The sequence below is a fragment of the Elgaria multicarinata genome, chromosome 6 (assembly GCF_023053635.1).
Source record: "Elgaria multicarinata webbii isolate HBS135686 ecotype San Diego chromosome 6, rElgMul1.1.pri, whole genome shotgun sequence".
Classification (NCBI taxonomy): Eukaryota; Metazoa; Chordata; class Lepidosauria; order Squamata; family Anguidae; genus Elgaria; species Elgaria multicarinata.
In genome coordinates, this window is record NC_086176.1 from 108716231 (window position 1) to 108741076 (window position 24846).

Genomic DNA, 24846 nt, shown 5'->3' on the forward strand with positions numbered 1-24846 from the left:
TATAAACTCAAAAAGTACTTATAAGTAAGGCCCCCACCTCTCTCTCTATCCCAGCTCTTTTTATTATTCTGCACTATGGAGAAATATTAAGTTCTTCTTCGTGGTCTCTGTGCATCACACATATGGGCTCTGCACCTGCACAGAGCTCATATGTGTGAATGCACAGACGGCCATCTGAAGAACCCCAATTACAGATCAGCAATCTGTCCTTACTGTAAGGGATTTTTGTTTCAGGATTGCAAAACTAATCCTGGGAGATGTACACTATGCTCAACATCTAAAGTCCTCCTCTAGGTGCCTACTCCGAGGGAAGCTTGGAAGACAGCAATAAGGGAGAAGACCTTCTCAGTGGTGGCCTCCCCAATAATGGAATTATCTCCCTGACGAGGCCCACCTGGTGCCAACGTTGCTATCTTTTTGGTGCCAAGTCAAGACTTTTCTCTGGCAACTGGCAGCATGTGTTGAGTTTTAATGTGTTTCTGGATTTCTTTTATGGTTTGGCTCATTGCTCAAAGTTGGTTTTAGATTGATTTATTTGACCCTGTATATACTGCCTCTTGTGTGTGTTTTATGTTTTAAAATATTGCATACTGTTTTGAATGTTTTTAATATTTGTAAACCACCCAGTAAGCTTCGGTGATGGGGCAGTATAAAATGATGATGATGATGATGATGATGATGATGATGATGATAATAATAAAGGAGTAAGGAGGAATGCTTTACCTGTGGCACTGATCCTGCACTGATCAGAGGTCTGGACAAGAAGAAGTTGAAGGTTCTTCCTACTCCGTCATTCTATGTCAATGCTGTCCAGGTTCTGTTGATGGACAACCAAGGCCCAACTCTTCCTTCTGATGAGTCTGTCTTTAAACCAGACTTGGACCGAATAGTCCTTTAAATGGAGGAAGTCTTCAAAATAGAGGAGAGTCCTTTGGCAGCCTTTCAAACAGAGGGCTGTCCTCTGTCAAAGAGGACACATGACCACCCTAGGACAATCAGATCTGGCCCTGCCACTATGCAGAGTGACTCAACCTCAAATGCTGGGGGATAGCAGCAGCAGCAGTTTCCCCACTGTGCTTCCTGCACAGCTCCCCCCCCCCCCCGCTATTCCCCTCTGGTTGAGGACAGATCTGTGTGTGCCGCATAGCCTGTCTTGGGCACCCTAATCTAGCCAGCTGCCTCAGGAGCACTGGAGGATGCTGTCCCATTGCCAGTGTTGAAGTAAGCTTCGACTGTGAGTCAAGATGGCTTCTGTACATGGAATGGGTAAGGGGCGCCATCTTGTCCTCAGGCAGAAAACTGTCTTAGGTGGGTCCTGGGGATAGCCCAAACACTTCACAGAAAGGATGGATTTTAAGAAAGGATTTATAAGTACAAAGAAACAGGTCACACAGGTGTTCCGGAAGGGAATTCCTGTCCTAAAGGACAGGAAGGTAAAAGGGAATATAGGAGACTAGAGAAATCCATGTTGGATTCAAATGAGTTCGGATTTCTATGAATCTGATCTGCAGATCCTGCAATAGGCCATCTTTTTCCAGGTCAGATGGATTCCGTGGATTTATGGACTGATTTTTCATATTTGGGAAGGATTTATGCAAGTTCGCACCTGCAAATTCGCACTTGTGCAGGCGGACCAAAATGATCATACATCCCTAAAAATAACTTGATTCCAACAACAGAACAAAGAATCCCTGACACAGGAGAACAGATTTAACATCATCCGTATATTGTTGTTGTTGTTGTTGTTGTCACTGTCATTTATTACATTTATATGCCTCCCCGTAGCCGAAGCTCTCTGGGCAGTTTACAGTATATCCCTATGGGAGACCCATAGGGACATTTGTTAGTGCTGAATGAGTGGAATCATGTCAGTTTCAGGCTTTGGTGCAAGATGATCTCTTGAGGAGCCCCACATCCTATACATCACTGTTGCTCCTGCCCAATCACTTGCCTCCTGAGCCCCCTGGGCCACTACCCAGGGGAACAGGGCAAGGCAAATGGACACTGCTGCTGCTTGTCCTCTCTGCTTGCTCCCTTGGAGAGGACAAGAGAACAGGAAGCAACAGGAAGCAGGAGTAGCACCAGGGTCATGGGGACCTGGAGCTGGTAGTGGGCCCCTACTGGAGCGTGGGCCTTGGCAGATGCCCCATAATGCTGACCCCTGGTGCCGGCCCTTGAGTGAGAGGTGACAAGCAGGTGTAAAAGCAGAAAGTGCAGATAGAGTAAGGCTGCACAGAGCTGTAAAAAAAAGGGCAAGAAGTTTGTGCTGGGCTCTACACTTGTTGGCAAAGAGATGAGATACAATCAGAAAAATAGCGGCCTTGTACACGGAGTGAAATAAACTGGGACCGTGCTTACAGCAACGTCCCTGTGACGTGACCAAAGACATCCAGGGTTACATTTTGGGTGCCAATAATGTAAATAGGAGTGCCATCAGTATAACATGGAAAGCACCCCCACCCCACCCCTGAACACAGACACCCTCCACTACCGCTTCTTTTTGGTCATTTGTCCCACACTGGCTGTTTGTGGAGGTTGGAGAAGATTGGCATCTAAAAGCCACAGGACCTGGAGACAGGAAGTCTGCATTTTCTTCCTGGTTGCACTGTGGGAACGATTCCCAGCCTTTATTACTGGCTCCGTTGTTTCTGGCTCTCTCTCGGTCAGCTCAGATAAGTCACGTATTTTCCCTGGCCCCAAAAGTCTAAGGCTTGAGCAGAACGGGAACTGTCTCGAAGGGCGGTCAGGCGGCAGACTGAATCACAACCGTTCAGAGAAAGGGAAGCTGGTGTTAAATTAGGAAAGTGCGAGGAAAACAGACGGGGACACTGGGCTCATGCAGAGAACCTCTCTGCAAAATGCCCTTGCAGCAATCAACCTTCTGTTGCCACCAGATTAGGCAGACAGACAGGCTTCACAGAAGTCTGGTTGCTGTCTTGACAGTTTTGTATAACTTGAAAACTTGGATACTCCTACAAACTAAAGCCCAACTTAAAGAATAAAAGCCATTACACACAATTTGTATTGTTGTTTGCTTTCTGGGACCCGTCGTTTTTGATACGCTGTCGTCTGCTGGCTCTTGACTACAGGATTTAAGGCTCCACGCGAGTGTTGGCATGTAACTGATATATTTACAAGGTTATATACGTCTCCATGGCAGGACACCCAACACAGGCCTGGAGCAGGGAAAGGCCGAGGGAAAAGAGGGAGGGGTGGCGATACTGGAGACGGCATCGTAAAGTGCAGTGAATTCACTGCCCCAGCACAGTTACTCTCTGTGATATAGGGCTGCCCTACAGTGCCAGCCAGCTTTCCTCTGCTCCATCCTCACCACTCACACAGAGAAAACACGTGTCCGTGTGCGTGGCAAAATCCCCCTCTTTAACACTGGGCAGTCTGATGCAGATGGCCAGACTGATCGTCTGTATCAGGAGCGGAGAACCTCGTTCGTCCCGAGGGTGGGATGGAAGGCAAAAGGGGTGAGGCCAAAAATACCAGCATATTTTAGCTTGAAGCTCTGACTGCCGGTAACTGAGGCTTAGGAGAGGCATTTCAGATTTTGAGAAGGAGTGAAACAACTGCAAAAGTCGGGAAATCCCCAAATGGGAAGAGGGCCTCTGGGGAACCGAGATTTGGCTCCTGGGACTTTGGTTCCCCACACCTGGTCTACATCATCCTATCAGGTGGTAAGGAAATCTTTACCACATGTCAGGTTCAAGCGGTGGGTAGAGAGGAGGAGAAAATGGTCATCTGTAACCATACAGACAACCAGTTTTCCAAGTGGCTACTTGCACAACAGAGTACGTTACCAGTTAGAAAGGGTTGCCTGTCCATCTGCTATTCACTTTTTCTTTGGTGTCTCCTCTCAGCCTGAATTTTGTTTTGCTAATAGGGGCTGCACCTGTATAGTGCCTACCCAAGGTTGCCCATAATTCAGCTTTCCCTAATCTGGGGCCCTCCACATCATTCCTAGCCTATGCGGCAGGGTTTTGCTATTTTATTGTTTTACTCTGTACAGCACCATGTACACTGATGGTGCTATATAAATAAATAAATTAATTAATAATAATAATAATACCATGGTTGTCACACAGAGGAGTACCAGGATCTCTTCTCGATCATCCCAGAGTGCAGGACGTGGAATAATGGGCTCAAGTTACAGGAAGCCAGATTCTGGCTGGACATCAGGAAAAACTTTCTGACTGTTAGAGCAGTATGACAATGGAACCAATGGCCGAGGGAGGTTGTGGGCTCTCCCACACTAGAGGCATTCAAGAGGCAGCTGGACAACCATCTGTCAGGGATGCTTTAGGGTGGATTCCTGCATTGAGCAGGGGGTTGGACTTGATGGCCTTATAGGCCCCTTCCAAGTTTACTATTCTATGAATCTATGAAATCCTAGGAGCTGCAGTCCTACTCATCTGGAAGGCCCCATGTTGGAGATGGATATACAATAAATGAGGTGGAGGAGAACTGTGTTGACACACAGAGAAATTATATCAGCTGTATACAGATATAGTAAAAAGTATACAACTGTATACAGTTAAATATATTGGTATACAGTCAAACTATGGAATTGATTTCCACTATATGTAGTGTTGGGCACAAATTTGGGTGGTTTTAATGTGGGGAATTGGACAAATTCCTGGAGGAGAAGACTCAACGGCTACTAGTCTTGCTGGCTCTATGCTACCGCCAGTGTCAGAGGTGGTGTGCCTAAGTATACCACTTGCTGGGGACCATGCTACTGCACCCATGTGTTGCTTGTGGGCTTCCTGTGGGCAGCTGACTGGCCTCTGTGTGAACAGAGTGCTGGACTAGATGGACCTTTGGCGTGATTCATCAGGGCTCTTCTTATGTTTGTATGTTCTTATCTATAAAGTCTAGATGTTCTGCTTGTCTCGATACATTCAGACAACAGGATGATGTCTGAACTGGCCACAATTAAACGTTTTTTGCATGAGGTCTAACAAGAAAGAGAAACTGCCATGCGTAGTGTCTGTCAAAATACGAAGCTGTAATATAGTGACTCAGAATAAGCCAACGGGGTAATCCCACTTATTCGAGTGCCAACCAGGTTTTTTTATATATCATGGGCAGAAAGGCAATTTAACAGGAGTTAAAAACCGCACATGCACAGTTCTCAGCATGTTTTCAGCATCTATGCTCTTCAGTAAGGGACATAAGAAAAGGCTCACAGAAAAAGACATACACTAACTGAGGAGGAGTCAAATTTTAAAACACTTTTTAAAAAAACATTCCCTGATGAAGAGCATACATGCTGGGAGCAGGGAATGAACAAGAGAAGACAATGGGTCCGACGTCGTCACAGAATGCACAATTAACTTATGGAAATTGCTGCCATAAGTTGTGTGATGGCCACTGCCCTAAAATGGCTTAGACCAGAGTTGGGCAAAAAGTAGACTTACTTCCAGGTGTTTGGGATTTCAACTCCCAGAAGCCCCTGCCAGCATGGCCAATGGTCAGCAATGCTGGGATTTGAAGTCCAAAACATCTGGAGATCTATTTTCTGCCCACCCTTGGCTTAGACCAGGGCTAGGCAACTTGGTGTCTGCCAGAGTTTTGGACTACAGATCCCATCACCACTGGCCATTGGTCATGCTGGCTGGGGCTTATGGGAGTTGAAGTCCAAAACTTTTAAGAACATAAGAACAGTTATGGTGGATCAGACCAAGAGTTCATCTAGTCCAGCAATCTGTTCGCACAGCTGTCGACCAGGGATCCACAGGCAGGGTATGGTGCAACAGCACCCTCCCACCCATGTTCCCCAGCAACTGGTGCACACAGGCTTATTGCCTTGGATACTGGAGGTAGCACAATGCCATTAGGGCTAGTAGCCATTGATAGTCTTCTCCTCCAGGAATTTATCCAACCGCCTTTCAGAGCCATCCAAATTGGTGGCCATCACCACATCTTGTGGCAGTGAATTCCATAGTTTTACTATGCGCTGTGTAAGGAAGTCCTTCCTTTTATCTGTCCTGAATCTCCCACCAATCAGCTTTATGGGATGACCCCTTTGGGTTCTAGTATTTATGGGAGAATCATAGAATCATAGAATAGCAGAGTTGGAAGGGGCCTACAAGGTCATCGAGTCCAACCCCCTGCTCAATGCAGGAATCCCCACCCTAAAGCATTGCTGACAGATGGTTGTCCAGCTGCCTCTTGAATGCCTCTAGTGCGGGAGAGACCATAACCTCCCTAGGTAACTGGTTCCATTGTTGTACTGCTCTAACAGTCAGGAAGTTTTTCCTGATGTCCAGCCGGAATCTGACTTCCTGTAACTTGAGCCTGTTATTCCGTGTCCTGCACTCTGGGAGGATCAAGAAGAGATCCTGGCCCTCCTCTGTGTGACAACCTTTTAAGTATTTGAAGAGTGCTATCATGTCTCCCCTCAAACGGGGAAATGTCTCCCAATCCACATTTTCCACAGGTCACCAAGTTGCTCACTCCTGGCTTAGGCAAATTCAAGGAGGTTAGTATCTTGCCAAAAAGTACAATAGGCCGGTATTGATTGTATTATGGCCCCACCCTCTTTTGCCTCAGTCCTGCCCCTGTGGAGTCGAGCAGAAACTCCCCCATGCTGTTGTCTGAAACTGATCCTGCAAGTAGAAGTGGATCATTCTAACCATTCGTCCCACAACCAACCCACAGAGCTTGGATCAACAAAATACCCTGTGGCCCATGGTATCAAAAGCCGCCGAGAAGTCACGTCTTTAAGGGTTGCACATTCCCTGCCAGTCACCGGACAGCGCCTATCTAGCCATCAAAGTACCCAAAGCTGTTTCATTACAAACCCTTAACTGCTTGCTTATTATGTCATCCAGGAAAGTGTTAAGCTAGAATGAATGCTTTGGGGACTTTTTTAATATCATTTATTTGGCTGTGGATTTGTGTTATTTGTGTTAAATAATAAACCTAATCTCTTGGTTAAGTAAATTTGTGTAACATGGATGCCTGGGTGGATGAGGTCGACTTATCTCACCTCATGCTAATCTCTTTATACTTTGGGGGCTAGATACTAAGAAAGAATACAATAAACCTTGGATAGGATGTAATGGTTAGAGATTAGAACCCCTCTGCCAGAGTAACCCAGGGAGATCTTCAAACCAAAGCGACAACTTCGCCCCGTCATGAGTCCTACATCCCAGTAATCCAGTTGGTAGATTATTTCGAGAAGATCGAGCCCCAGTGCTAAAGTTGGAGGAACTAGGCCCTTATCTAATCCAGCCAGAACTGTAAAGGAGCAGTTCAAGGTTCTGATTCGTTTTGCCTGAAACCCAGAGCAGATTCACTGCCCCACTGACATCGGAGCCACCAGCCTCCATTGGATCATCGTAACACCCTTCCCACCCCTTCCCTGCAGTGCAACCACTTATGAATCGCCCCCAAAGAGGTAGGGTGTCATCAAAAAAGAGGACAGTGATCTGCATACAATACATGTGTCAATTTATGCACAAATCTATGCAAATTTGGGAATAATTTACATAGAAATAGAGTACATTTCACCATAGCACCAAAGATTCGGTCCAGGTGACCTGTGTGTCTGCCTATTTAGCCTACTTCAGGTGCTAAGTGGCAACTGGACAGGACAGTCCTCTAGCAGCCCTTTAAATAGAGGACTGTCCTCTGTAAAGGAAGACACATGGCCAACCTAGCTACCCACCGCCACCTCCCAACAGAAGATACAGCAAGGCAAGTTTGTCAGAGCAAAATTATGCATATCTGGGATGATGTTCCAGTGCCTGTGATGAAAAGCAGGCAATGGCACATGAGGCCTGGAGCATCATCAGATGAGCGTTTTATAGAAGGTCCTATTCGTGAGCGTTTCGCAGGTCCTATTCATGATGCCGTCTGCCTCCCGCGAGTCTCCCGCTCCTTCTGCTCAAAAATAAGATCCAGGACTTTTATTCATAGAATCATAGAATAGTAGAGTTGGAAGGGGCCTATCAGGCCATCAAGTCCAACCCCCTGCTCGGTGCAGGAATCCACCTTAAAGCACACCTGACAGATGGTTGTCCAGCTGCCTCTTGAAGGCCTTTAGTGTGGGAGAGGCCACCACCTCCCTAGGTAACTGGTTCCATTGTTGTACTGCTCTAACAGTCAGGAAATTTTTCCTGATGTCCAGCCGGAATCTGGCTTCTTGGAAGTTGAGCCTATTATTCCATGTCCTGCACTCTGGGAGGATCGAGAAGAGATCCTGGCCCTCCTCTGTGTGACAACCTTTTAAGTATTTGAAGAGTGCTATCACGTCTCCCCTCAATCTTCTCTTCTCCAGGCTAAACATGCCCAGTTCTTTCAGGCTCTCCTCATAGGACTTTGTTTCCAGACCCCTGATCATCCTAGTTGCCCTCCTCTGAACATACTCCAACTTGTCTGCATCCTTCTTGAAGTGTGGTGCCCAGAATTTGACACAATACTCTAGTTGAGGCCTAACCAGGGCCGAATGGAGAGGAACCAGTACCTCACGCAATTTGGAAGCTATACTTCTATTAATGCAGCCCAAAATAGCATTTGCTTTTTTTGCAGTCCCATCACACTGTTGTCTCATATTCAGCTTGTGATCTACTACAATTCCAGGATCCTTTTCGTTTGTCGTATGGCTGAGCGGAACATGCCACTATTTCCTGTTGTGTGCAGGAAAAGCAGTGCGCAAAAAAAAAGGCCCACGTGGTCTTCGTTTATTTCCTTTTTCTTCAGCGGCTGAAGAACGAGGAAGCTGCTCACCCCTATTGTGGGACAGAAGCACAATTCAAAGAGACAGGAGGGAAACGGGGGCCCCGCCCCGTCTGAAGACACTCCTAGTCCCATAGGATGCATACAGACACACAGGCAAATTGGGACTTGCTGTGATTTCTTTCTCCTGCAGCTAGCCTGCCTTCCTCCTTCCCTTCTGCAAGTCCTTGCACTGCACTTGACAAAGATGCTGTCCAGCAAATCAAATGATGATTCAGTGGTCTGCCCGTGTCTCCCCCTATCCTTAAGGGGGGTTATCTGGCTTTTGAATATTTAAAGCCCTGCGTATGGATTGATTTAATTAAATGTGCAATTGTTCCTCCCCCGCTTTCTAAATTATTTTAAAAAGCAAAATCCATTTTAAAAAGATTGGAAAAAAATGCCTTCTTGGAGGAGACAGAGTATCTACATCACTGGTTTCCAGCCAATCACTGAGAGCCAGTGTGGTGCAGCGGCTAGAGTGTCAGACTGAGAGCTGGGAGAGCCGGGTTCTAGTCCCCACTTGGCCATGGAAACCCACTGGGTGGCTTTGGCCAATCACAGACTCTCAGCCCAACCTACCTCACAGGGTTGTTGTTGTGAGGATAAAATGGAGAGGGGGAGGATTATGTACATCGCCTTGGGATCCTTGGAGGGGAAAAAGGCGGGATATAAAAGTAATTAATTAATGACATCAGAGTGGAGTACAGCTCGATTCTGTACCTGCAACAAAATTGGCATCCCCTGAGAATACGTCTAAATAAAACATGGTGCATGAGCTTCCAAAAGTATGTTTGTCTGTGCACTCCTTCAGTACTGGAGGTATTCTGGCCTATACCAGCACACGCATACAACTGATCACTAGACGTGCACAACTTAAGATCGTATTTTTCTGTCTGGCAGGCATGGTTTCTTATTTGCACAGTCTTTCACATGCACCCCAGTGGGGAGCACGTCAATCAGGCATGGCCACATGCACCCACATGTCTGTCACTTACACACTTTGCGCAGAAAACAGCAAAACATCTGGACATCCTGTACAGTAAACAAGGCTTGGAAGACGTGTTTGCCATGCTGCAGATAACTAAATGAAAGATCCCCACAGAAATCTAAAAAGCGAGGGGGGTGGGTGGCGGGATTAATTTGTTTTGCTTGGATACAATTTAAATATGTCAATATTAGAGGAGTATAATTACGTTCCGAGTCATTCAGGCAAACAAGCCGGTAACAGAGACGGCTTAAGGAAAACACGTTTCCGCCTGGCATCGTCTTGAGGCAGGAACCGATTGAATAAAATTAGCTCTCCTGATGTATGTTCCTTTGTCTTCAGGATCAAGTCCAAGGATATCTCTGAATCAAAAGAGCGGTGAAGGCCACGGACCAGTGCAGACAGCATCTGACACATTTGCCTTGTTTAGGAGATATATTGGGACAGGAAAGCTGTCAGGATTCGTTCATTTAAGTTGCTTACAATCAGAGGCCCGAAAGGCGCCAAAATAACAAAGTCCTACAGTACCCTTTCCTGAAGTAAGGTGGTCAGATGTCCTCTTTTAGAGAGGTCAGTCCTCTATTTGAAGCATCGCCCCGTCCAATAGGGAAGGCAGCAGCCTGACACAAAAGATGGAAGTTTAATGATCTTTGCCTTCCCCAACCTGGCACCTGCTAAATGTGTCAGACTACAACTCCTACCATGCTGACAGGGGATGATGGGGTTTGTAGTCCAACCCATCTGGAGGGCACCAGGTTGAGGAAGGCTACCTTAGAGCAAAGATTACTAACCATTTGACTGTTTTGCCCCTGACACTGCTATAATGATCCAATTGTATGATTAAAGTATGCAGAAGAAAATATTACATTTTCAGGACAGGCACATAGGTGGTTTGAGAAACAGGTTTTCCTGTGAAAATACAGATGGTTTATTGCATAAGAACGTAAGAACAGCCATGCTGGATCAGGCCCACAGGTGTGAAGTTCCCCACTCCTGATGTACTTGCAAAATTTGAAGGTAACCAGCCAAAGTCAGTACATTCGGAGGGTGTACTGTGCTGTAGTATTAGGTACAACTCCTGTACACACCAGCAAATGGCACGCAGAGTGAGAAAATGCATACTGTACCTACTTTAAAAGTATGTGTTGTACGTACAAGCTGCACTTTTGCAGGGAACCAAAGAAATGCAAGAGATACTTTCAATGCCATTGCCTCTGAACTCTCTCATCTTGAACATTCTCATCTTGATCCAGGAGGGATCTTCTTACATTCTTATGTAATCAACTTACAATAACTGTAAGTGCTTCTAAATACTAATCATACTTATGATTTATAAAGCACATTTCAAATATTCAAAGTGCTTCAAATACATGACTTTGCCACAATAAACATCAACATAAGAGCTGCCTTGTTGGATAAGATACAGGGCAGTCAGCCAAATGTCCTTCAACTCTAACAATCTTGGGTTGAAGGTGATGGCTCTCTTCTGACACACTTGATCTACGTTTTCATTGAGTTATCCCCCAAGACTCCAAGATCCCTTTCTTAGCCACCCACCAGCATCTCAGACCCTGTCAGCATTAGTGACCCTGTTCAGACGACATGCTAAGGCACAGTGGTTAAGCATTTTGAGCTAAGCATTATGGATTAGCGTGCCATGTGAACGATACCTAACCATGGTGGCTACATAACCAATGGTTTAAACATGCTCACCAACCATTTGCTACAAAAAGTGGAGCAGCCTAACCATGGCTTAGCATGTTGTCTGAACAGACCCTGTGTGGGGTAAGGTATCAGAGCAAACCTCATCACGGATCAGAAGTAACAGTGGGGATTAGCAACATAAAAAGAACCATGCTGGATCAGACCATGGGTCCATCTAGTCCAGCATTCCTTTCACATAGTGGCCAACTAGCCGCCCATGAGAAACCCACAACCAGAACATAAGTGCATCAGCATCCTCCCTCCCCATGTTCCCCAACAACTGCTCTACATAGACATACTGCCTCTTATACTGGAAGTAGCACATAGCCATCAGGACTAGTAGCCATGGATACTTGTCTTCCGTTAATTTGTCCAATCCCCTTTTAAAGCTATCCAAATTGGTGGCCATCAATTCCATAGTGAATTCCATAGTTTAACTATATGCTGTGTGAAGAGGTACTTCCTTTTATCTGTCCTGAATCTCCCACCAATCAGCTTCATGGAACGACCCCATTGAGTTCTTGTATTATATGAGAGAGGGGGGAAATGTTTCCCTATCCACTTTCTCAACATCATGCATAGTTATGATTCCTTGGTGTCAAGTCCCGCCCCCGAAGAAATGCATGAGGTCTCAGTGGGCCAGATGGGGAACCCCGTGGGCAGGATCAGAGGGTACCCAGCCATGTTATAAAGGCAATGCATTGCCATATATGCTAGGAAACTGAGTCTCAAATCCACTAAAGTGAGAGGAATCAGGCCAGTCAAGTGAAAGCCAAAGCAGAGGAGTTGTTCTGTACAAAATTATGCATGGTATGGAGAATATGGATAGGGAGACATTTTTCTCCCTCTCCCATAATACCAGAACCCAAAGGGGTCATCCCATGAAGCTGATTGGTGGGAGATTCAGGACAAATAAAAGGAAGGACTTCTTCACACAGCGCATAGTTAAATTATGGAACTCGCTACCACAAGATGAAGTGATGGCCACCAATTTGGATGGCTGTAAAAAGGGGTTGGATAAATTGCTGGAGGCAAAGGCTATCAATGGCTTCTAGCCCTGATGGTTGTGTGCTATCTCCAGTATTCGAGGCAGTAAGCCTGTGTGCAACAGTTGCTGGGGAACATGGGTGGGAGGGTGCTGTTGCACCATGTCCTGCTTGTTCATCCCTGGCCGATGGCTGGTTGGCCACTGTGTGAACAGAGTGCTGGACTAGATGGACCCTTTGTCTGATCCAGCATCAGGGCTCTTCTTATGTTCTTATGTTCTTATTAGCTTTGTGTATACTACACGCATAGACAGCGGAGTGGGGCCACAAGCCCAGGTCCTACCCTCCCACTGTCCGTGCACCTTCCAACTTTGTCATCCACTATCCACATGTTCCGTGCAATGACAGAAATGAGAGGCTATTGTGACCCTAGAATGGACAGGGTTCCTGAACAGGATGAGAGTCTCTGCAGGTACAACTGTACACACATGAGGTGCTCCCAGGAAGATGGCATCTAGCGCTACTAGACAGGCGCGGAAGGCACATAGAGGTTGGTGGTCAGAGCTAGTGGGGCACCCTCTATGCACACAGTAAATGCTTTTATAACTAATGTCTAGAGAGTGATAGAATCTGGTGGGTTGTAAGTACAGCCTAGCAGAATCAGGTTCACCATCAGAGGAGCTTGGAAAAACTGATTTTTTTTAGACCGCAACGCTGGTTACCTTGACAGAACACCGTTTTACTTGTCAGAGGAATAAAATACTGGCGGGTAGGTCGGCTGACGGGCAACCTCCCCTGATCTAGAACTCGGTTTTTAAATTTTTGCCTCTTGACCTAAAAACGTTCCCACTTCCTGACTCATGCTGATAGTAGCGCCAATAAAACCAGGTCTGGTATTTTAATAGCCGCATTCAATCAAACCGCATTTCTAAATGCACATTACAAAGCACAAACAGTCATAACCCTTCACATTTTAAGCTTGAATAGTAGAGGCAGGGTCTCTTTCTTTCCTTTTTGCTTTGCTTGTGATTTTTTTTAAAATCTGAATTGACTTGTGGATGGAGTTCTGCAAAGCTTGACTTGTTTGGCTCAAAAAGAAGCTCAGTTCTTGCCCACACAAAAAAAGCCCTATTTTTATTATCGTCATAGGTGATGACTCCATTTGGATGCAATGTATCTTGGCTTAATAAACCAAGATATGTATGAATGTTTTGCCTCTGTGCACTGCCCCTTCCCTCCTCCCTCCTTGGCACACCTCAACTGAAAACTTTCATAGAATCATAAAATAGCAGAGTTGGAAGGGGCCTTATTCTAGTCCAAGCCCCTGCTCAATGCAGGAATTCACCTTAAAGCATCCCTGACAGATGGCTGCCCAGCTGCCTATTGAAGGCCTCTAGTGTGGGAGAGCCCACAACCTCCCTAGGTAACTGATTCCATTGTTGCACTGCTCTAACAGTCAGGAAGTTTTTCCTGATGTCCAGCCGGATCTGGCTTCCTGTAACTTCAGCCTATTATTCTGTGTCCTGCACTCTGGGAGGATCGAGAAGAGATCCTGGCCCTCCTTTGTTTGACAACCTTTCAAGTATTTGAAGAGTGCTATCATGTCTCCCCTCAATCATTCTAAATTAAGTAACCATAGTTTCCTTTATGTCCAAACTAGGAAATTCTGGTTACCGGGATCAGAACAAACCAAGATCTGAAACCAACTTCAAGTCTTAATTTCAGGCCGAAAACAAACATTACTTTAAATCTGTGTCTAGCTATTATGTCATTTTAATTTGTTGCTCTAGCATAATTACCGGATCCCCAATTTAGGCCAGGACACTAGCATATGGGAATGTACGGGGGCTTTTAAGATCCGGATAAGTGTCCCAGCACCTTCTGCTGGCTCAAAGAGCTGCAGCCAGATTGTTGACCGGGGCTGGTTACAGGGAGCATATAACTCCCCTGTTAAAACAGCTTCACTGGCTTCTGGTCTGTTTCCGGGCACAATTCAAAGTGCTGGTTATCACCTATTACGGCTCAGGTCCAGGTAATCTGAAAGACCGTATTCTCCCCTATAAGCCTGCCCATGCTCTGAGATCTTCTGGGGAGGCCTTTCTCTCAGTCCCTCCAACATCCCAGGCATGCCTGATGGGTACACGGGAGAGGGCCTTCTCGGTGGCTGCTCCAAGGCTCTGGAACTCCCTTCCCACGGAGACTAGGCTGGCTCCCTCTGTGCTACACTTTCGGAGGCAGGCAAAAACTTTTTTGTTTCAGCAGTCTTTTGCAGCTACTCTGGACCTGTGTTAATGTATTGGGGGAGTCCCTCCCCCTTTTTGATCTGTTACCGTTTTTAAATTTGTTAACATGTTCTTAATTTTACTGTAGGTTTAATTCTATTTTAACTTTTGTAAATGTATGTTTATTTATTATTTATTTATTCATTGCATTTCTATACCGCCTAATAGCTGGAGCTCTCTGGGCGGTTCACAAAAATTAAAATCATTCAAAGTATAAAACAACATAATAAAACCATAAAATACAATACAATATAAAAGCTCAACCAGATAAAAACAGCAGCAATGCAAAATTACAAATTTAAAACACCAGTTAAAAATTATTTATAGACTGTTAAAATGCTGGGAGAATAAAAAGGTCTTCACCTGGCGTCTAAAGGCATATAATGTAGGTGCCAAGCGAACCTCCTTAGGGAGCTCATTCCACAGCCGGGGTGCCACAGCAGAGAAGGCCCTCCTCCTGGTAGCCACCTGCCTCACTTCCTTTGGCAGGGGCTCACGGAAAAAGACCCCTGAGGTTGACCTTAGGGTCTGGGCAGGTACATATGGGAGGAGGCGTTCCTTTAGATAGCCTGGCCACAAGCTGATTAGGGCTTTAAATGTTAATACCAGCACTTTATATTTATATGTTTTAATTGTACATGTTTTAATTTTGTAAACCGCCTTGAATCCCAGTACTGGTAAAAAGGCGGGATAATAATAATAATAATAATAATAATAATAATAATAATAATAATAATAATACTCTAGAGTAAAAGGTAACAAAAGTAGCAATCTATTAGACACAGATTTAAAGTAATGTCTGTTTTGACCTTCAGGTCCTAATTTCTTCCCATCCTGGTAAGTGTTTCCTGGTTCAGAAATAATGGGCAACTATTGTTAATTAACTCAGAAAATCCTCTGTCATGGCTCACTGAGAATAAAGTAGGGAATGGGCAGTGCGTGAAGGCACAAAGCTAATGCTTATCCTTGCTTAATAAACCAAGATATGCTACACCCAAGTAGGCCTGGATCTTCATTCAGCCAGTGGCATCATGAAAAGGTTTTTTTTTTTTTACACCTTTATACCACAAGAAAAAATTATGCTGACCACATTGAGTAAATAGATGTAGTTATAGGTGCACTCTGCAGCCCACCAATCAGAATAATAAATGCATCAATGTTCCCAACTGTACCGACACAGATTGTTGGGACTGTCAGACTTAAATAGTACTACCTTCCGGTGTGGTAGTACAGACAGAGCAAACACTCAAACTATCTGTGGTTCCGTCTTCTGTGGTTGGCACTAAGGTGACCACATGAAAAGGAAGACAGGGCTCCTGTGACTTTAACAGTTGCATAGAAAAGGGGATTTCAGCAGGTGTATATATGCAGCACCTGGTGAAATTCGCTCTTCATCACAACAGGGGGAAGGAGCGTGGCCATCTGTAGGAACCTAGAGGGCCACGTTTGGCCCAGGGGCCTGAGGCTCAACACCTCTGCACTAAAGTATTGGTGCATGTGTGTTGGAGGTATGGCAAAACACACTTCCTGTCCTGGGGCCCACTGGCAAACACCCTCCCTTTGGGGTAGAATATGGTTCTCCTTGCTAAAAGCATGAGATGAAAGTATTGGGAATATTGCAACCTCATTTGCAAGTTTCTGGAATTGGGCAGTGTTGCAGTTAGTTCGTGGCAATTTAGGCCAGGTAGCTTTAGCCTACAATGTGGTTTCCTGTGGTTTCTTCATTTTGCTCCTCCCCTTCCTTCCTCTCTCTCTCTCTCTCTCTCTCTGAACTCCTCCATTGCTGGGAGTACTTCTGTTTGCTGTCTGGCCCCTGTCAGTGTTATGGAACACATCATGAACTGAACAAACTCCTTTTTTTTAAGTCTAGGCTGTACCTGCCTGTTATATGCAAAATTGTATTGTGAGTAAAGCTGTTTTTTTTCCTTCAATGAAGAAAGGTGTGGTCTCCTCTTCAGCCTGGTGTGTTTGTGGGACATATAAAAGCTCATTCTGTTCTGCATTTTGTTTTGTCTTTTTCTTTGCTAACTGCCTTTCTAACAGGAGGCATCCATACTGTATAATTCCCATGAAAAATTCACCCATGCATGGCAGAAGGGTTGCTTTCGTTTCCCAAACACAGCAGCACCGCTGTGTGTGTTGTACTGAGATAATTTAGATCGCAGTTAATGATGCTGAGTTTGTGTGAGAAGCTTGGAAAAACAACCCCAGAGTCTTGATGTGCTCCTTCATTCCTTTGCATATGCTGGACTTCAGCCATCATCTTGTAAATGCTTTAAATGTCTCCCCTGATTATTCATTGGGACAAGTTCCTTGGATTTACAATACTCCAGCTGCGGCAAGAGCTTCTTATATTACTCTATTCACATGGTTAAAATGCCAACATCCCAGGAATACCTTTAAGGATAGAAGCCGGCTCTTAGTTTATGGCAAGTCTTCCCCCCTCCCCTCTGTCTGTCTGTCTGTCTGTCTGTCTGTCTCTCTCTCTCTCTCTCTCTCTCTCTCTCTCTCTCTCTCTCTCGTGAAAATTCTCTCCCCTTTAACTGATTTTGTCAGAGTTTTTGCAGTAGCTTGAGAGTTTAGCCGTGAATATTATGTCCCAATCCTAGCTTTGGGTAAGATGATCAGAGGCACCATTTCCACGCCACAAAGAAGGTTTTGTTGTCAATCTACAGAGAAACAAACAGCTCTCAGAAGGCGACAAGCTGGAGCTCTGTGGGTGTCCACTCCCTGAGGGCAGCCCTGTAATCAGTGAGGCATTATTTTTAGGAAAATGAGATCCAGGGCAGATATCAGCTGCTCCCCTCCAGCTACGCGTGGGCCTCCTCTGTCTGTCTATTTTGGTGCCACTTTTGATGGCAGTGCTAATACAGTCCTTCCCCCACTGCCATCAGAAGATTGTCCCAAATACCTTTACTGGAAAAGCAAATAACATAATTAATCAGACAGACCAATTGTGGGGCCTGAATGATAAAATGCAGCTAGAGGGGAACAAACTTTAAGAACAGAAGAAGCACCATGCTGGATCAGACCGAGGGTCCAGCGCTCTGTTCACACATTGGCCAACCAGCCATCGGCCAACGGACCAACAAAGCAGGACATGGTGTAACAACACCCTCCCACCCATGTTCCCCAGCAACTGGTGCACACAGGCTTACTGCCTCGAATACTGGAAGTAACATATAGCCATCATGACTAGTAGCCTTTTATAGCCCTATTCTTCATGGAATTCCAAGAAATACTGGGATATAAGCAAAATAATAATTTTAACAGATATATAACCGTCGTAAATTAAAACCCAAGACCGTTAATTGGTGAAATAATCTTGAAGGGCTTGACCGTCTTGGGTTGTAGCTCTAGAGGCTTAGGAGGGGAGGGTAACTAACCTCAGACCTTACACGCATTAGAAGATGCCAAGTGATAATTTATCACAAAATGTGAATGGGTCCAATGTTACATTTAAACTCCAGCAGCAAGTGTGGTAGCTTGAGTAATTCCAACTCTCAGATATATATGTGGTGTGCGTGTCATAATGTTTGCTGGCAAAAGTTGACTGAACTTTTCTCCCCCTCCCTAGGAAATTTGAAGCTTACCTTTCCACAGAATTCTCTACCACAAACACCTATGTTGGAAAGCATTCTGGCTTCAGTAAATGACTCAATTCTCTACATGGCCCTGATGCCTTTAAATCCGTCCTCTGAAACCCTGCTGTCAGTAGCTCATTGTGAAGAAGAGACATATATTTAATTTGAACCGCTCTCTTTCTTGTGTGCTGGCTGTTCTCAGATCGGATATGGTCACAGATACAAGAAAAGTTCCATCATTGGAGCCAGGCTGGAGTGATTTCTAAGAGGCAGGGTTTCTTTGTTTGGTGCCAGGAAAGGTCAGTCAAATTATTGTTGGTGCTGAATTGGCATTCTCACAACCTGTTAAATCCTGTCACCTGAATAAGTCTCCAAAAAAATGTTAAAAGAGAGAGGCAGGGGAGGGAGAGGAGGACAGAACTATTTCCTTTCCTCTGAGGAAAAAAGGTATCAAAAGAAACCAACATATTTGTGCAATCCTTTTCCATCCACTATCTACACTCATCATCTGTTAGCAAAAATATCATGTTACCTGTTCTGTGTCTTTGTGTGGGACCAACAAGGAGGAGTAAAAACACTGTGATCTACTATGGAGGGTATCAAATGTTCCAGGCTGAGGGAGGGGTTTTGCAGTCACGGGGAAAAGAAAGATAGAGCTGAGTGTCTTCGAAGCCCGGCACAATGGTGAGAGATGTACTGAGAGAACTCAGGCCTTAGCTAGACCAGGCTATATCCCGGGGTGATACCCGGGATCGTCCCTGTGCGTCCACATGACACACAGGGGATCCCGGGATCAGGGAGGGATCAATCATCCCTCCCTTGCCCCAGGATACAGCCCTACCCTTTGACCCCGCTTTTTCCATGGTCTCAGGCTGAGCCCGAGACCGCAGAGCATGTGGCCTGTTTCCACGGGTTTACCTGGCTCTGCGCGATTACTCCCACGGAGCCATGCACAGGGCGCAGCACTCCTCAGGAGCACTGCGCCCATCGGGGGTAGGGTGGGAGATCGGGGAAAGTAGGTAAATTTTTTTAAAAAAACCACTTACCTTTGCACACGAGCGTTTGTGCGCTCTGTCCCCTTTAAGAAATTTTTTAAAATGGTGGCCGCGACGCCTCTCTTCCTGAGGTTGTCACGCCTCTGTTGTTTTTATGTTTTTGATGGTTTAAAATTTTATATACTTTTTAACGTTCACTGTTTTTAACTTTTGTAAACTGCCCCGAGAGCTTCGGCTATGGGGCGGTATATAAATGTAATAAATAAATATACATGTAAACGAGGACGAAATCTTGCATTAATCGCAACGCAAGGTCTTCCCTCCTCTCCCCCGGAACAAAGGGTAGATCTAGCTAAGGCCTCCGTCAGAGCTGGCCCTACCATTAGGCAGAGTTAAAGCCTGACTGAAACCTAGAGTGGATTCATTGCCCCTTTGACATCGGAGCATGACGTGGAAAGCGACAGGGTCGAGTGCAGAAACTTGAGGCAAACGGTGACATGTTCAAAGCTGCAGCGGCTTTGGACGGGAACTCTCTGTATCCCTGGTCGGCTCCAAGAACATGCCCCAGCAACAGCAGTAGCAGCAGAATGAAAAGAGCGGCCCATGTTGCAAATGCCAGGACTTGAACAACAAAAGCTGATGATGTCAACTGGATACAGAGGCCGGCGCAGAGCTCTGTTATATCCCCATCATGAAAAGTTCGCTCCTCAGCCCTGCGCCTTTTAAATTCAAAACAACCTTTGGCCTGCCAAAATGCCAGCCCATTTATTTGCAGCCAGGACAGAATTCGCAGCCTCCGACTTCCTAAAAGCATGGATCCCTCTACAAAAGCCAAAAAAGAAAGGAAAAGTGAATCCCCGGGGGTTCCCTGTCTTCCTTCCCCCAATGAGTGAGACATACATGCAGTGCTATCACACGGGCTTGTCCCATTTCAGAGGCCTGCCCTAGATGTCTTACATCTTGGCCAGAGAGGCCCAATTTCTCAAGATACTCTGCTGTGATTTACAGGCATCCCTCAATTTGTCACTGGCTGTGGCAAGAGCTCAGGCTGTGTTTTGCATGGCAAAGCGATGGGTTTCCCCTGTTATTTCTTAATCTGCTTGAACAATACAACTCGCAGACGCTTCATTTGAAGCGATTCACACAGCTCTTGCTTTCCCGTCTCTTTTTCTTCTCCTGTTTGCCACAGACATGCTGCATGTGTGTGTACACGTTGCATGCGTTCTGCTGTGGACTGAGCTGTGACACAAGGTTAAGTTAATGCGAAATGAGTGGCTATGCGTCTGCAGCTTCCTTTTGGAAAAAAGACGCCGTCGTAATTGCTGCTGACATTTAAGAGTTTATTTGCGCTAACTTTCTTTCTTTCCTTTTTCTTTTGCAACACGCAAAAGGGGTATTTCCACATACTGAAGGAGAACTTGGATCTGTCTCTTCTAACCCTGGCCCTATAGAGGAAATAAGTCGACAGAGGTCAAAAGCTGGGAGCCATAAGATCAGTACTGTAATTAATGCAGTAAGGTTTCGTGTGGTATTAATGGTGGCAAGGACCAGACCGCTGGAATGACCACCTTCTCCCATAGGCGCCTGCCTGGGTTTTATGATCTTCTGGGGAAGTCCGTCTCTCAGTCCTGCTGCCATCAGAGACATGGTTGGTGGGGGGCGCAACAGAGGGCCTTCTCAGTGGCTGACTCCAGCCTGTGGAACTCACTGCGGAGAGAGGCTACATTGGCTTCCTCTTTCCTGTCCTTCCACTGGCAGGCAAAGATGTTTTATTCAAGCAGCCCTGTTGGGTTGGATGCTGCTTTTATTATTTTGTCGTTGTCTTTTTTAACTGTTAATTTAATGTATTTGTTTTATGATTGTTTTAATTGTGTTTTTATTTTTAATGTTGGCTTGTTAGCTGCCCGGAGTGTCATTTCCTGATAGAAAGGTGGAGTATAAATTAAATAGATAAAGAAAGAAAGAGTTGGCTGAGCTACCATGACGTTATAGAAAGGTGACGGTAGGCAGGACTCTGTCTCCCATTGGTTGAAATGTTTTGATCCTACATAGGGTCAGGAAAGGCAGAGGGACATTAGCAGGACATAATCCTGCATACATAATCCTGTGTACATAATCCTCCACCTCTTCATTTTTATCCTCACAACAACAACCCTGTGAGGTAGGTTGGGCTGAGAATCTGTGACTGGCCTGAAGTCACCCAGTAAGCTTCCATAGAATCATAGAATCATAGAATAGCAGAGTTGGAAGGGGCCTACAAGGCCATCGAGTCCAACCCCCCGCTCAATACAGGAATCCACCCTAAAGCATCCCTGACAGATGGTTGTCCAGCTGCCTCTTGAAGGCCTCGAGTGTGGGAGAGCCCACAACTTCACCAGGCAACTGATTCCATTGTCGTACTGCTTTAACAGTTAGGAAGTTTTTCCTGATGTCCAGCTGGAATCTGGCTTCCTTTAACTTGAGCCCGTTATTCCGTGTCCTGCACTCTGGGAGGATCGAGAAGAGATCCTGGCCCTCCTCTGTGTGACAACCTTTTAAGTATTTGAAGAGTGCTATCATGTCTCCCCTCAATCTTCTCTTCTCCAGGCTAAACATGCCCAGTTCTTTCAGTGGGTCTCTCGACTCCCAGTCCAACACTCTACACCATCCTGGCTCTCAGATTGACCAAAGAGGACAGGCATACTACACAGGAGCTGAAGAGCTACGGAAGGCTGACACTAGATTTCAAAGGCCTGTCTAAATATTGGGCTACACGCTGTAGTAGTAGAAAAGCTGTGTCCACATTGAGTTGAAGTCCAGTCCGCTCAGATGAGCTATTTATTAATGAATACATTTTTATTTCTTTGATTTGTACCCCCACCTTTCTTCCAATACAAATGGCATTCAAGGCTTGCTCTGCACTCATTTCATCAAAGAGCTTTATCACACCAGCGTTATACTGTGAATTGCGTGCAAAGGACTCCGAAGTTTTCCAGTTTATAATCTGCTTTGACTGTGAAGTACTCCCATGCATTAAAGATAAAGGCATCAAAATTGGCACAGTAATAGATATTAAGGAGAGCTTTAAGCATACCAAATTTGAATCGGATTGGGTCATCCGTTGATTTTTTATGATTTTTTACATTTCCCCCTTAAACCCATTTCCTGGTATGCAAAGGATCTTAGGAGCGCTGCCGCCCGGGGTGTGATTTAGCTAGCAACAACAACGGCGACAGCTTAGCGCTGTAGGGGATAATTCGAGGGAAACAGGTACGTGGAATGAAGCTAAATGAGTCGGTAACGTGGCTCGTATGAGTAAGGCTGCATGTAGACCAGCACCATCGTACTGCATTGCTTTTCAGTTTAATCCAACCTTCCGCAAGCTAGGGCCCTTCAGATGTGATGGACTACAATTTCCATTATCCCCAGTCTGCATGACTGTGCGTCTGAAGATGGTTGGAGTTCTAGTCCAATACATTTGGATAGCATGGGTTGGGGAATGTGGATTAATCCTTCATTGCGGAAATGTTGACTATTTCCTGTCCAAATGCACTTCCTCATCTCAGGTATTGCTTTTTCTGTCCTCTTTCCACCCTCTGCCTGCCTTTTCCGCCATCAGTTTCCCACACACACACACAGATTCCCGGGGGGTGTCTATATGCCGCCACCCTGGGATCCACCCCTAGGAATGTCCCAAACCACCAGAGACAGATGAAAGAAACAACGTGGTGGCATTGGAGCAATTGGAAAAGTTGTGGTAAAACACCAAGAAAAAGCGGAGTTGGGGGGTGGGGGGAAGCCCAATGTGGCTGCAAGTTGGCAGCTGCACCATATAAACAACGTAGTGCCACTGTGCAGCCACTACAGGGTTAATAGAGCATATAGACACCCCACCACCCAGGTCAGCCTCTTCCACTGCCTGCCCCCAGCTATTGTTGGCAGGCTCATGAATACCTGTTTCTCTTCTGGCTGAGAACAGCAGTTTGGTCTAGGACAGAACCATCAGAGGCCAAGTTCTTGAAAACCGCTTGGGAAGTGTTCTTGCAAAGTGGTATAGCCCAGACCAAGTTCTTGCAAACTTGGTCTGGGCTATACCACTTTACACTGGGTTGGGGGGGGGCAAAATTTATTTATTTATTGCATTTATATACCGCCCCATAGCTGAAGCTCTCTGAGGCAGTTCACATAAGATAAAACATTTAAAAACAACATACAAAAAATAAAACCACAAAAACATGCAACATTACTCTTTGCATGGATCTTTCAGATGCTTTACCAAATCGTTTTTCCGGTGGTAGCTTTTTCCACAGCGGGGACACTAGACACCTGTTTGCATTCTCTTCCCCTCCTTATTGTTTTACTATGATTTTATTAGATTGTAAGCCTATGCGGCAGGGTCTTGCTATTTACTGTTTTACTCTGTACAGCACCATGTACATTGATGGTGCTATATAAATAAATAATAATAATAATAATAATAAAGGCTTCTCCCCAGTGTGGACGCGCTGGCGTATCAGGAGCTCCCTCTCCGTCTGCGATTGCTTCCCGCACTCGGGGCACGTTGGCCGTTTCCCCGTGTAGACTTCCTTGTGCCTCTGGCGCCGACGGTACTCCCAGTAGTTTTTCCCACAGTACCTGTACTTGAATGGTTTCTCCCCCATGCGGGTTTTCTGATGGGACTGGAGGCTGCACTTGGTGGCGAACTTTCTCCCACACTCGACACAGGAAAAGGGCTTCTTACCTGTATAAGTCCGCATATGTTTCGTGAGGGCTTTCTTGTAGCAGAAGCTGCTCCCGCACTCGGTACATTTATGGGGCCGTTCACCAGTGAGGACCCTCTGGTGGTACATTAGGGCTGACTTGTGCCAGAAATATGACTGAATATTCTTCCATATAAACATTTTTGCCTTGACTTCCCCCCTCACATCTCACTTTTTTTTTAATGTGTGGGGAATGTTACTGTATTATTTTATTTTGCAATTTTGTTATGAAGGACCCTTCAGCCATGTGAACACCACCAGCGGTCTGAAACGCTTACAGCCCAGAAACAGGCTCACTGCCTCACATGCTGTTTGTGAGCACAAGGCCTTAGTGGAAAATGGATGTTTTAGGAAGCCATCTTAGAAGCTCTTTCCAAGTCATTGGAGGAGGAGGAGGAAATAGAGCAAGGAAGCAGCAGCGCAGGGGGTGAGGAGTAGACAAGGCTGACGTGGGTGGTAGCAGGGAGAATGTCCCCCTCTTTAATTAGCCTCGTTGGGTTCAACCAGTTGCAGGTCTTTGAGGGCCCTTGGGCAAGACACCCACAATGGCCCCCTCCCTCAGTGAGTCAACCTTTTTACAACCGTTGTCACCAGATGCTATTGCATCTCATCTTTCCCAACATCGCTCCCACTTGCCTGCTTGCTGGCGGAGAGCCAGTGAACAAGCAGGCCGTGGCATTTGCTCTTCCTCCTCCTCACCACCACCATCGTCTGGGCCGGAGTGAGAGGCAGGTGGACAAGCAGGTTGCCATGGTGAAGAGCAGCAGCAACTCCAGGGGGCTCTTGTCAGTGGGCCCCTGGTGGGCGTGGCCCCTAGGCAGGTGCCCAACCACAC

General features: G+C 45.8%; 1 protein-coding gene across 1 annotated transcript; it reads right to left on the bottom strand.

Moving 5' to 3' along the window:
- Nucleotides 1–20397: 20397 nt before the first annotated feature.
- On the bottom strand, nt 20398–24101 carry LOC134400472 (zinc finger protein 157-like). Its single transcript, XM_063128803.1, has 2 exons — nt 23754–24101; nt 20398–20511 (listed from the first exon to the last, which is right to left on the bottom strand). The coding sequence occupies exons 1-2, from the start codon at nt 24099–24101 to the stop codon at nt 20398–20400; spliced, it is 462 nt and encodes a 153-aa protein (XP_062984873.1).
- Nucleotides 24102–24846: the final 745 nt, after the last annotated feature.